This window comes from Cannabis sativa, chromosome 6 (assembly GCF_029168945.1).
Source record: "Cannabis sativa cultivar Pink pepper isolate KNU-18-1 chromosome 6, ASM2916894v1, whole genome shotgun sequence".
NCBI classification, from domain to species: Eukaryota; Viridiplantae; Streptophyta; class Magnoliopsida; order Rosales; family Cannabaceae; genus Cannabis; species Cannabis sativa.
Window position 1 is genome coordinate 67024893 of NC_083606.1, and position 15210 is coordinate 67040102.

Here is a 15210-nt window from a genome sequence, read left to right on the forward strand (position 1 = left end):
AGTGTCTAATAACAAAATTAAGACTTTGTAGCCTATGGATGTAAATGTAGCCTAGGCGTTTATTTGTTTGGTCCGAATTTAACTTTTTTAAATCAAACTAATATTACGATTTTTAAAAATTTAAAATCAATTCAAACTAAATCAATCTATTAAAAATGATAACAGATAAAAAAATGATAGAAGAATGAATAGTGTTGTTTAAATAAATAAAAAAAAAACGATAACTATAAATAGAACCTCATTTGAGTGCTCGGCGCTATAGTGCCTAATAACAAAATTAGGGCTTTTTAGCCTAAGTGTTTATTTGTTTGGTCCGAATTTTAACTTTTTTGATCAAACTAATATTATGATTTCTTAAAAGTTTAAAATCAAATCACACTAATTAAATGATCAAATCAAACTAAATTAATCTATTAAAAAATAGATTAGTTTGGTTCAAAATCATATTTATATTTTGTAGTTATTGTAATTTCTTTTTACAATGTTTATTTTTTCAGTAATTTTATTTATTTTTAATAAGTTAATAATATATAAATAACAATAAAAAACTATTATTATAATAACATTAAATCAATATTAATAATTTACTTAAAATTATTCTCAAATATCAATATTTTGTCAAAAAAATATATTTTTATAAAATAATTATAAAAATTAGTTTGGTTTAAACCAATAACAAGTTTTTTAAAATCATAACCAAATTATTCATACTGGATTCATTTAGTAAAGTCTCAAATCGTTTAGTACAAATTAATTAGGATTGGAAACCACATAATAAATTATATGAACTACAACCTTATAAGTCTTCAACAATTTATCACAAAATTTAGAATTTAGAACTCCCAAAAAAAAAAACCTTATTTTTATGTCTCCTCCCACGTCCCTATTTATTGCAGCATGTTGAGGATACTCAAGATTAGTTATTTGGTCTGTTATTGGTAGTTAAGTTGGTTATTTCTGTTAGTTTAGTTAAGTGAGTTAGTTAGTGTATTATCTCCTCTTTCCTTTTTTTGTATTGCTCTATATATACCCTTTCTATACATACTTCAATTTTTTTTTGGTGAAAGAGAGGTGCAAAGCACCAATTCATTGAAAGAAAGCCAACAGAAACAACAAAGCCAAAGTCAAAGGACACAGAACTGCATCCGAAACAAGAAACCAAACAAGACTAGCACTAACAGAGCAGTACAAACAGAAAAAAAAAAAAACTACTTAGAGAAAAAAAAACAAAGCAAGATCATTTTCACACACACTCTCTCTCTCTCTCTCTCTCTCTCTCTCTCTCTCTCTCTCTCTCTTGCAATCTCAAGAATTGTACTTCTTGCAGAGTGAGATTGTCACGGGAGGTAAGATTGACAACCACGACTTCATATTGTGGACCCAAACCAGCAAGAACATATAAGATGAGTTGATCATCTGTGATTGTATTTCCAACTGCACATAATCCATCTACAAGATTCTTCATCTTGAAAAAGGTATTCATCAATTGGCAGGGAGCCTTTCTTGGTGTTTTGAAGTTGGCTCATTAAGTGAATCAAACGAGCTTTGGAGGTGGTGCCAAATATATGTTTAGGTGTTCTCCATAGCTCATGAGCCGAGTTGCAGTTAACAACATGTCCCAACATGTTTTCAGAGATGGAAGACATTAGCCATGATAAGAGAAACTGATCTAAACACATCCAACGAATATATTTTGGATTGGTTACCTAAGTAGTATTTTCTGGTGGTTGTCGAATGCGTTGTTGTGGTGGGTTCAAATTCTACAATATTGGTTCAAGATCATGCGCCCTGATTGCTAGTAACACTTGTGATCGCCAGAAAAAATAGTTGTTACGATTGAGACGCAAAGGAGGAAGAAACATTGTTGTTGGGACAACAAAGTTGTTGGTAGGTGCTCCTGAGGAAGATACCATGGAAGAACCTTGGGTGACTGATACCAAGTTGTCCACAATCTCCCCAACAACAGGTCCACAAGATCTCAAGAAAGTCTCACCAGAACCACTGCCAGTTCCCCTACAGTCACTCAATCTACAACATGCACCACCACTGTCACCCCAAACCAACCAACAAATACTTCATCTGCCCCTCTACCATATAGACAACTGATCCACCAATAGAAACACTCACAATATCCAATCATCCAATGCAAACTAGATTTAAGTCTGGTATTCACAAACGAAAAATACTACCTGCTACACTAATAAGATCCAATTACCCATATCTTGAGCCTAGGTCTGTGAAAAAGGCTCTAGCTGATCCAAAATGGAACTCAGCCATGACAACTAAATTTTATGCTCTTGTTAGAAATAAAACTTGGATTTTTGTACCATACATTGATGGCATGCAGGTTGTTCAAAACAAATGGCTCTTCAGAACCAAATTAAAAAGTGATGGATCAGTGGAGAGGTTAAAGGCTAGACTTGTAGCCAAGTGGTTTCAACAAATAGAAGGGGTCAACTACTTTGAAACATTAAGCCCAGTTGTCGAGCCATGCACTCTCAGAATTATGTTCACCCTTGCTGTCACTAACAATTGGGACATACAACAAGTGGATGTAAACAATGCATTCTTAAATGGGGAACTCAAAGAAACTGTGTACATGCAACAACTCAAGGGCTTTGAAGACAGTGAACACCCTACACATGTGTGCAAATTACAAAAAGCCATATATGGGCTTAAACAAGCCCCAAGGGCTTGGTATGAAAAACTCAAATTAGCTCTGCTCTCATGGGGATTTGTCAACTCTGTTTCTGACAATTCCCTGTTCATCTCAAATAACAAAGGGAACTTGCTACTTGTTCTTGTATATGGTGATGACATACTGATCACTGGTCATGATTCAGAAGCCATACAACAAATAATAACAGCTCTGGACAACAGATTTGCCTTAAAAACTATGGGTTCTGTTAGCTACTTTTTTGGCTTCCAAGCACACAGATTTGGCTCCAAATTGTATCTAAACCAGACTAAGTATGCTCAAGACATGCTAAAGAAAGCCAATATGGAAGACTCCACACCTTGCACCACACCAATGTGCCTTGGAAACAAACTGTTTACCAACACTGATGACTTGTTTCATGATCCTAAACTATACAGAAGCATCATAGGCTCACTTTAATATCTCACCTTAACTAGGCCAGACTTGTCATTTGCCATTAACAGGTTAAGTCAGTATATGCAAAACCCCACCAACACACACTAGAATGCATGCAAAAGGGTGCTGAGGTACATCAAAGGCACCACTAATCTTGGCCTTGTATTTCAACCTGCTACCTCAATGACCATTGAAGCCTACTTAGATGCAGACTGGGCCTGCAATCTGAATGACATAAAGTCTACCACAGGGTTCAATGTCATGCTAGGAGAGAATCTCATCACTTGGGGTTCAAAGAAACAAACAGCTGTTGCCAAATCAAGTACATAATTCGAATATAGAGCTTTATCTACCATTGCCACTGAAGTTGTTTGGATCACTTCAGTACTCACAGAAATGGGCATCAACTTATCTAAAATTCATTCTATCTAGTGTGATAATCAAGGAGTACAACAGTTAGCCTCCAACCATGTGTTTCACTCAAGAACCAAGCACTAGAGGTTGATGTTCACTATGTCAGAGAGCTAATCACCAAAAACAAAGTTCAAATTGCCTACATTCCAACAGAGGAACAACCTGCAGACTTGCTCACAAAACCTCTCACACTACCAAAGTTTAATTTCTTTTGTCAAGCTGTCATTAGAGTATCCTCCTTCCAGCTTGATGGGGGATGCTGAGGATACTCAAGATTAGTTCTTTGGTCTGGTAGTTAAGTTGGTTATTTCTGTTAGTTTAGTTAAGTGAGTTAATTAGTGTATTAGCTCCTCTTTTCCTTTTCTGTATTTCTCTATTGTAATCTCAACTCAGCAGAACCAGAACCAGAGGGATCAACGTTAAGCTACTCTTATATTTCTGAAAAGCTTTCATCTTTATACACAAAAAAATATATATACCTAACCCCACCTCAGCTTCCATATATGTATTTATAGCTATCTTAACTGTTTGTTTTGTTATTTATTTGTAAGTAGAGATTGTTTTGGAGTTTGATTATGCAGTTAAAATGAAGATGGTTTCATTCCCTAATAAGCTGATTCTTCTTCCATGGACTGTTCTTCACGCCCTCTGTGACTCCCACAGATTCGCTGAAGCTCACCACCGCTTTTCCCTTTTCATTCATTCCGGTTGTGTCCCCGACGAGCGCACTTGCAATATTCTCATCGCTCGTTTGCTTGGTTCTCGATCTCCCGACCATACTTTGAGCGTTATCCGCCGTTTGATTGGTGTTAAGCGTGAGTTTGTGCCTTCTTTGATTAATTATAACCGTTTGATTGATCAGCTATGTTCGTTGTCCAGGCCTGCAGAAGCTCATAGCTTGATTTTTGATTTGTTGGGAAGAGGGCATTGTCCTAATACTGTTACTTACACTTCTTTGATTAATGGGTATTGTAAAGTTGGTGAATTTGATTGTGCACAGAAGGTGTTTGATGAAATGGGTGAGAGAGGTGTTGTTCCGAATTCACTGACTTACAGTGTCTTGATTAGTGGTGTTTTGAGGATTCGTGAGGTTGAGCGTGGGAGAGAACTCATGTCCATGCTCTGGGAAAGAATCAAGTGTGGAGATCATGACCCCTCTTTGAATAATGCAGCTTTTTCGAATCTTATTGATTCTTTGTGTAGAGAAGGATTTTTCCAGGAGCTGTTTAGGATTGCAGAAGATATGCCACAAGGAAATAGTCTCAGTGAGGAGTTTTGCTATGCTCAAATGATTGATTCTCTCTGTAAAACCGATAAACATCATGGCGCTTCGAGGATTGTTTATATTATGAGGAAAAGAGGTTTGGTCCCAAGCTTGGTGTCATATAATTCTATTGTACATGGACTTAGCAAGGAGGGAGGCTGTATGAGGGCTTATCAGTTGTTAGAAGAAGGCATTGAATTCGGATATCGACCATCTGAGCATACTTACAAGGTCTTAGTAGAAGGTCTTTGCCGAGAAAATGACCTTCACAAGGCGAAATTTGTCTTTCATGTTATGCTCAACAAGGAAGGAGTTGAGAGAACTAGATTTTATAACATATATCTTAGAGCTCTTTGTTTTATGGATAATGCTGCAACTGAGCTTTTGAATACACTTGTTTCTATGCTCCAAACTCAGTGTCAACCTGATGTGATCACTCTCAATACCATTATTAAAGGGTTTTGTAAGATGGGGAGAGTAGAAGAAGCTTTGAAAGTACTAGATGACATGATGGTTGGCAAGTTTTCTGCTCCTGATGTTGTGACATTCACCACCATCATTTTTGGATTACTTGATGTTGGAAGAACTGAAGATGCTCTTGATTTTCTGTGTAGAGTAATGCATGACAGTGGTTTGAACCCTGGCGTTGTGACATATAATGCAGTCCTTCGTGGATTGTTCAAACTTCAGCTAGCAAATGAAGCCATGGAGATTTACAATGTCATGGTAGGAAAAGGTGTTACAGCTGACAGTACTACATACACTATCATAATTGATGGATTATGCAAGTCTAGTCAGATAGAAAAAGCCAAACGGTTTTGGGATGATGTAATCTGGCCATCCAAAATTCATGACAACTTTGTCTATGCAGCTATTATCAAAGGGCTTTGTTGCTCTGGAAAATTCAGTGAGGCTTGTCATTTCCTTTATGAACTTATTGATTCCGGGGTTTCTCCAAACATATTTAGCTATAACATTCTAGTTGATAGCGCCTGCAGACTAGGATTGAGGGACGAAGCTTATCGAGTTGTAAGGGAGATGAAAAGGAATGGACTTACACCTGACTGTGTGACATGGAGGATTCTTGACAAGTTACATGGTGGGTCGAGAAAACAAACATTTGCTGACGATTCAGCCTTAAAATTGAGTAGCAGATCACAAGAGATGGAAATCGAACTAGATTATTGCAAGAACTAATAACAATGCTTATGAATGTTCACAGATAATACTGTGCTAATCATCACAGATAACCTCTTCAAGCTCCTGTTTGTTGTATGGGATTAGGATAAGTAATCCCAATCCCATGTTTGGTTACATTATTCGATGGGAACAATAATCCATTGGTTTTATCAAACATAAAACCACTTTCCATGATATTTGAATTGAACCTACAACATTCATTTCTCGATGCTGATGTTCTCCTCCCTACGCCAGTTGCCATTCGTCGTCATCCTTGTTGAGATCATCCCACTATCACCATTGACATCACACCACCATTCTCTTGTTTTCGTTCATTTCAAACTTCATTTGTAAGTGTTTGAGATTACATTTGCCAAGCTAGATTTGTTTAGTTTGTTGATTTTGACTCTCCTTGTGTATCTCTATTTTCCTTAATTTATTGGAAATGCTTGTCTGTATAGGATTGAAGCAGAGTGCAGGGAACAACTAATGGGGCCGAGGAGGGATATGCAGATGCGAAGCGAAAAACACACTTCCCTTGAAATTTACTGAGCAAATGATGCAGACCTAGCAAGCTTGTTGATCAACCCAACAGGCAGTGAGAAAAAAAGACATGTTTATACGTGAGTCTTTTCTTTGGAATTGAACTAGTTTTAGTGTTTTAGTGTATTATTATTTATTTATTTTTTTTTAATTTCAGTATCTTATTTGGTTCATATTTTGTGTGTATTCTTACCAATGAAAACGTAGTTTGTTATCTTGCTAAAGGAAAAAAAGATGAAGTTAGGACAGTAATGGTATGTGCTCTATATAAGGGTATTGCAGTAGTTGATTCCAATGGTTTCTTCTTTTTGTATTTGGTGCAGTTATCTTAGAATCCAAGTCACTTGATTTACATTTAAAGTAAACTAGGACTAATATCAAATTGTCATAACTTGTATCGAGTGGTGTTAGAACACTAATGTAGGGGTATTCATTCAATCTAATTCGCACTATTTTGCTCATAGTGCATCTGATCCGCACTAAGGCCGTATTTCATTTTTTTTAGATCCAATCTAATTCGCACAATAGCTCAAATTCAATTTAATCCAATTTGCAAAAGTGCGGATTGAATTAGTTATATTAGATTTTTTATTTTTTAATATTAAATTATTTAATACGAAAAATATTTTTTTTTTTCACATAACTAGCAACAAAATAAAATAAATTATTATTATTTTATGTCTCCAACAATAAATTAAAATAAATAAAATAATAAATAACAAATTCAAATGTAGAAAAAAAATTGTATGTATAAAGAAATATTAATTTTATTTTAAATTGTCTATAGAAAAAAAAATATATAAAAATAGAATATACATTCGATCTATTAAATTTTGAAATATAATTGTATTATATTTTTATTAGACTTTTAAATTACTATTTTCTTTATATTAAAATGTTATTTGTATTTATAAATTTTTTTTAATTTTTTTTATAAATATGTGTGGATTAGATTGGATCGATTACTTTTACATGTCAATCAACATCCAATTAAGAGGATGATGGGACAATAGTAGATGGATCAAAAATAGTGGATATGTATAGGGAAACTTACAAAAATACTGGAATTTTGTTAACTTTTACAAAAATACTGTCACACGGAAATCTTTTTAAAAATACTGTGTTTTATAAAACACCAGTAAAACACAAAGCAGAACAATTCAAAACAACAGTAGAACACCAGTAAAACACTAGTAGAACACTAGTGTAAACTTAATACAGTATACTGTAGTATGAAACTTATAAAAAAACACAGTAAAAAAGTAAAAAATACCGCCTGGCAGTATTTTTGTAAAAAAATAACAAAAGTTAGTATACCATGTAAATTTCTCTATATATATGCCAATAGAGGAATTAGCTTGTTGGAGATAGGGTGAAAAGTCTTGCTAATCTAAGTGATTTGAGCCTAAATTAGTCTTCTTATCTAGCTTTTACCATAACCTTATATTATAAGCCTATAAAGTCCTATTGATCTTTAGATTGTGTGTAATTACATTAGTGGAGAATGGTTCGATAATTAAGCTTATGGAGTGAATTTTCATTGAAATACACATTTATTTTGAGATAAAGATTGATTGTTGGCATACATGAATTAATTTGACTGTTAGTAATATGATGAGTTGATCGAACACACACACACAATTGAGTTTGAAAAGTAATTATCTTGAGTTGAAATTCTAATGATTGAAGAGTTTGACTTTTCTTGAAATTATAAGTGGATGTACAATTTTTGAAACTAAAGTTATTTTTCATAAAGACTAATTTGTTTAAGTATTATTTATTTTATCATTAACTTACTCGAGGACGAGCAAGAGTCTAGTGTGGGAGAATTTGATTACTCAATATTTTGTCTTATAAATATAGCCAATTTATGTATTAATATTCTTAAATTGATTAGTGTGATTATAATTTATTAGGCTATTAAAAGACTAATTATGCATTTAGAGTCATTTGATGACCTTAGAAGTAGAACTGGACTTGGAGCTCAACATGAAAGTTGTAGATCTCGTTCTCAGTTTTCTAGAAAATCTTAAATTGTCCAATTCCAAGTTGTATTAAAGAAGTTATAGATAAAAGACTAATCACATAATATAAACTTTTCGGCAGCAAGTCGTATCCTCGGCAAGGAGGTGATTTCTGGAAAAAAATTAAATTTATATTTAGAAGATAATGAATCGAATTGTGTATGTATTTCATAGAATAGTACATATTCATATACAAAGCTAGGAGACTAAATGGTAAACTACTAAATACAAATAGGAAACTACTAAAATACAAGTTACCCTAATTTCTTGACAACTAATATTCTAACACTCCCCCTCAAGCTGAAGCATAGATGTTAGTCATGCCCAGCTTGTTACAAAGATAATCAACCCGCACCCCATTCAAAGCCTGTGTAAAAATATCTCCTAGTTGTTCTCCGGTCTTCACATATCCTGTGGAGATTAGACCTTGTTGAATTTTCTCACGAACAAAATGACAATCAATCTCAATGTGCTTAGTTCACTCGTGGAACACAGGATTTGAGGCAATATGAAGAGCAGCTTGATTATCACACCACAATTTTGCTAGAATAGAAGTCTTAAATCCGAATTCAGTCAAAAGCTGATAAATCCATATTACCTCACACACAGATTGTGCCATAGCTCTATATTCTGATTCAGCACTGGATCTAGACACAACATTTTGTTTCTTACTCTTCCAAGAGATCAGATTGCCCCCAACAAATACACAATATCCTGAAGTGGATTGTCTGTCTACCTTGAAGCCTGCCCAATCTGCATCAGAGAAACACTCAATCCGGGTATGTCCATGATCCTTTCTGAAGACTAGAATAACCAAGAAATACACATTTCAATGACTTGTGATCTAATTTAGTCACTTGTGGACGAACATCACGAACAAAGCAAGTGCTACCAAAAATTCTTGGCTCAATAGGAAATAATGGCTTATTGGGAAAAAGAATTTTGTAAGGGATTTCACCATGAAGAACAGAAGATGGCATGCGATTAATCAAAAAACATGCAGTAGAAACGACATCGGCCCAAAATGGTTTAGGAACATTCATTTGAAATAAGAGAGCTTTAGCTGTTTCAAGGAGATGTCTAATTTCCGTTCGGCTACACCATTTTGAGATGGAGTATCAACACAAGAAGTTTCATGAAGCATGCCATTTTGAGCCATATAAGATTGAAATACACCAGATTTGTACTCTTTTGCATTATCACTTCTCAAAGTACGTATAGACACATTAAACTGATTTTGAATTTCAGCACAAAAGGCACAAAAAATAGAGAACAATTCAAAACGATTCTTCATTAAAAACAACCAAGTGACATGAGAATAATCATCCACAAAAGTAACAAAATAACGAAAACCATGTTTAGACAAGATTGGAGAAGGACCCCAAACATCAGAATGGACTAATTCAAAAGGAACACTAGCACGTTTATGGACTCTAGGACTTTAACTAAGGCGATGATGTTTAGCAAATTGACATGATTCACAATCTAACGTAGACAACTTACTATATTGTGGACAAAGCTTTTTAACCAGAGGAAGAGATGGGTGGCCCAACCTACAATGTGCTTCGAAGGGGGATTGTACACCAGAACAAGCAATTGATTTAGGCATTGGTGTATCAAGAATGTAGAGTCCTCCAGATTCATGTCCTTTACCAATAATTTGCTTCGTCATAAGATCCTGAAATACGCAATGATCAGAATAAAAAGAAATACAACAATTAAGATCACGAGTAAGTTGACTAACAGAGATCAAATTAAAAGAAAGATTAGGTAAATGTAAGACGGACGACAAAGGAAGCATTGGACTAGGAGTAATTCTACCATACCCAAGAACACGAGATGGTGACCCATCGACTAACGTAACTGTAGAAGTGGAAGCGTGGGGTTGAAGATTAGAAAAGAAGCTATAATTACCTGTCATATGGTCTGTAGTACCAGAATCAATAATCAATAATCAATAATCAATAATCCACGTGATACTATAAGAATTTGGCATATTCATCTGCAGAAAAAAAAAGCTGGTCTACCAGAAGCCATTACAAATATGTTCGTTCCACCAAACTTCACATGCACAAATCAGCGAAGCATATAACACATATTTAACTGAAATGGACAACGAAACCACAGGGGAGGTCGAGGAGAACAACAAGAAGAAAATCGTTGGCCTGGAACAGTGCCACGTGCCCCCACGCGTTGACGCGTGGGAGTCGGGGCAGTGAGAAAGAACTCGCACTCTAACTAGGGTTTCTGAAAAAAAAAGAAACCCTAAACTCAAACCCTAATCTTTTTTTTTATGAACCCTAATTTCGAATTTCGAATTTCGAATCACAATTCTAAGTATGGCTTTGATACCATGCAGAAGATAGTGAATCGAATTGTGTATGTATTTCATAGAATAGTACATATTTATATACAAAGCTAGGAGACTAAATGGATAACTACGAATACAAATAGGAAACTACTAAAATACAAGTTGCCCTAATTTCTTGACAACTAATATTCTAACAATATTTTTTTAAGTGAGATATTTTTGAGGATTATAAATACGACTTCTAGGGTACGAATTTTAGCACCTTTTAGCTACAAAATTGAGAGAGAAATTTAGAGAGAGAGCAAGAAAAAGACACAGATTGCGACTTCAAGTGTTCTTCATCATAGTTCTTTTTTTTTCTCCTTAAACTCTTACTATTTATAATAATTTTGATTATGATGTTTTGTTCCGAGTAGTTTCTTTTTAGTTAAGGGTTATTTCAAAACCTGAGACATGAAGTTTTAATTTCATTTCTATTATATCATTTGATCAAAATAAATCGATTTCTTTGTCCAAAAAATTAGAATATTAATATACTTGATATCAAGTCCACAAATAATATTCTTGACAAAAAAATAAATAAGATTTACAAATAATATAAACAAAGAAAAATTTACAAAATAGAACCAAAATTTTGGTAAAAAAATAATTTACAAAAATACTTTAACATGATTTTTTTATTTTTTTTATTTTTACTCTTTGAACTTTTTTAAATACTAAAATGCATCCTCAATAAAAAAATAATAAACTATTTTCTTGGTTGTTTTATAGTTGTATTATAGTTGTCATGAGGTTATTTTTCGGGTTATTTTATAGTTCATTTATAGTTGATTTATAGTTCTCGTGATGTTGTTTTGTGGTTGCTTTCTTACTTTTTGCTGAACAAATTGTATTTTTGTAATTTTAAAACTTTGAAAGTGTATTTTGTAAATAAAAACTTTAGGTTGTAAAATTATAAATTAAACATTAAAGGGGTATTTTTTGAAAATTTCTTATAAAAAAATGCCAAAAAAAAATTATATTAAAAAGAAAAAAATCACAAATAATTCAATTGATATTAATCTTACTCTTGAATGTTTTAAGATATATGTATTTCTTTTATTGTAATTGATATAAATAAAACTCTTCATTATTCTTATTTTAGAAAAAACACAAAATATAATTATATAATCATGTAAGATTTTTTTTAAAAAAATTAGATACATACATGAGTTTTAGTTGTGTAAGTTTATTTGATCATATTGTTTATTTTAATAGAGACCAAATTTAATTATATAGTTGAGAGATTAGACTCATTTACAAAAAGTCTAGGAAGCCTCCATTTGGGACGACTATTAGACTATTTGGGGAGCTTAAAACATTTTAAGAGAATGAACACAAAATAAATATTAGAGTTTTTGGCGGCTAAACCCTCTGAACTATCATTTCACTTGTAATTAACCCTCTAAGCTCAAAAATTAGCGGTAAAACCCTCCAAACTACAAAATCGTTAACAACTTTAAGGTGTCATCCATTTACCACAGTTAACTGCTAACATGGACCGCTTAGGTGGACATTCTTATACACGTGACATATTTATATTGGTACACCTGATATTATTATTTAAAAATTATTTCTAAAAAAATAATTTAAAATTATAAATGTGGGAAATTATTTTACCAGGATCTTAGATCTACTCACAAGTATGTTTATTAACATCCTAAATAAGAACTTTCTAAAACGATAAATTAAACACATACAAAGTTTAGGAAACCTTACATTGGTTGCAGCGGAATATAATGACTCCTTCCGTTCAGATATCTAGCCCTTGATTCCTTTCTGTAACAGAGCATTATCAATATCTGAACCTGGATCTCTTTCTCTGAATCTTTGATGCTGAATCTCCTTTGCTGATGATCTTTCTTCACGATCTTTCTCACTATGATTGAGGTATCACTTGATGTGTGTGGGCACTACTCATACACTAAGGATTTCGAAATTCTAAGGAAGAAGAGAGAGAGTGGTCAGCTAAAGATAGGGAGAGAGAAGACTCAGTTTTTTCTAATTCAGAAAGTCTGAAGAAAAGTGTGTAATTTTCCTGAAGCCTTCACTATCTATTTATAGCATTCCACTAGGGTTAGGTTTGAATTATTTGGCATTAAAATAATGAAAAAATCAACTTAAAATAGCTACATAGGTAGCCGGCCATAGCATTAGTGGATTGGGCCTTGGGCTTTGCAATTTTGCAATTTTAACACCTTTTGTATCTGATTTTCTCAAAAATGCCAATTTCCTAATTCAACCATTTAAATGCCAATTCTAACTATTTAATAACTATAAATAATTATTAAATAATATTGTCATTTATCATATTTATTAATTGAACCATACAAAGTATCATAATTAACAAATATGCCCCTATAAACTCTTTCTTTACAATTTCGCCCTTACTTAGTGAAAAATTCACAAATAGACATAGTGTAATTTGAGAATTATAATTGATTAATCAAAATCAGTTACATGAGTCTTACAAGCAATATTATCTCAACTAGTGGGGGGACCATGGGTCTATATAACCGAGCTTCCAATAAGTAGATCAAGAATTTAGCACTAAAATTCACTAACTTATTAATTCTTCGTTGAATCCACGCATAGAACTTAGAATTGCACTCTCAGTATATAGAATGCTCTATATGTTCCACCATATAGACACATCATTAGTTATCCATTGTTATAATCCTAATTTGATCAATGATCCTCTATATGAATGATCTACACTGTAAAGGGATTAAATTACCGTTACACCCTACAATGTATTTATTCCTTAAAACACTTGACCCCGTATAAATGATATTTCAGCTTATGTGAAATGAGTACTCCACCATTTATGTTCGTTTGGTCAAGCTCGAAGGAGATCATCCTTTGCTTACTATTCGCCAGATAGAAGCTATAGATTCCATGTTTATGATAGCGCTCCCACTCAATTGCACTACCGTGTTCCCAAAATGTACGTATCACCCTGACCTAAAAGTAGGCTTAACTAACAAATCAAAGAACACGAATAGCCTTTCAAGATTGAGCCTAATCATAACAGGATTAAGAACATTTGATCTAGGATCAACTAGGCGATATTGACTTGAATAGATATTACGGTAAGTTTAATGAATCTAAGTCAAAGTTCAATATCGGTCCCTTCCGATGCATACTCCATGCATCCAACCTGAGCTTTACTTTAACCAATGTTCTGGAAAGAACATAGTATTTCTCCAAATACAAGTAAACTCTTGTTGTAGATTATCATATCAGTAAAACCCTGTGTCTGATAAATCTAGGAGACTTTATTCACATAGTCATGTTTACTTTCCAATGTGTTGACGGCACAATAAACAGGATCAAGTATGTGAAAAGGGTTTCAGATGAATTTATACATTATGTACATATAATCATGAAATAAATCATGTGAACCATGCAACATTAAATGTTATTTCTGATCTATATTAATAAGTAAATCTGATTATATTGAAATGAGTTTTATTTAGGGCATAAAACCCAACAAACTCCCACTTGCACTAATATAAAACAAAAAAGTGCATTTCAAATAATCTCAACACCTCGATATACAAATCAAGTGTAGTAGTAGTAAACTCCTTGTAATAGGATCTGAAAGGTTGAATTAAACACAACCTTTTCTCCACCGTTACTCTTCCATAGGTTTTTACACTTCTCCAAAATCACTATTCCACCACCAGAGTAACCACCATCTTATCAGAAAGATTTACTAGCACAAAGGCAAATTTCGAAATCTGATATGGTGTAGTCTAAGAGTTTTAAACACACCCTTATAGACTAACATATAGTTCCTCTTCTTAATCTTAGGATTTACTTGATTGTCTTCCAATGTTCTTCTCCTGGATTAATCTGATACCTACTCATTACTCCCACTCAACAGCAGGTGTCTGGTCTAAGGCATACAAAAGCATATCTAAGACCTCTCACTGTTGATATAAGAAATTCTTTCATGGCTTTATCTTTTCTGGAATAGTTGAGACTTTTCCTAAGATAAATAAAATCTATGTCTAAGAAGTTGTGAAGCTTCTATAGATTGCCATTAGAAAGAAAATGCTTCAGCATCTTACTAAAGTAAGTTGCTTGCATTAGAGTAAGTAATTACCAGGTATACCACAAGCCATAGGTTTAGATAAACTCAAACCTATAATACTAGGAACAGGAAGTTTGTTAAGTCCATTGAATAGACTTATAAACGAAAATTTCCTTTTATGTCCTTGTAATAGAAAACTTTAGGTTACTCCATGTGAATGGATTAAACCATAGTTCTATTGGCTTTCTTCTTAGTTTCTTATCTTGACAATCCATTACTTGTTTAAACTCACAATGGATTTTA

The 15210-nt window shown here is 33.4% G+C and overlaps 1 protein-coding gene across 1 annotated transcript; it reads left to right on the forward strand.

Moving 5' to 3' along the window:
• Positions 1–3012: 3012 nt before the first annotated feature.
• Positions 3013–6955, forward strand: LOC115724532 (pentatricopeptide repeat-containing protein At3g18020). The gene is made up of 2 exons (XM_030653830.2): positions 3013–6301; positions 6413–6955. The coding sequence occupies exon 1, from the start codon at positions 4095–4097 to the stop codon at positions 5967–5969; it is 1875 nt and encodes a 624-aa protein (XP_030509690.2). The 5' UTR covers positions 3013–4094; the 3' UTR covers positions 5970–6301; positions 6413–6955.
• Positions 6956–15210: the final 8255 nt, after the last annotated feature.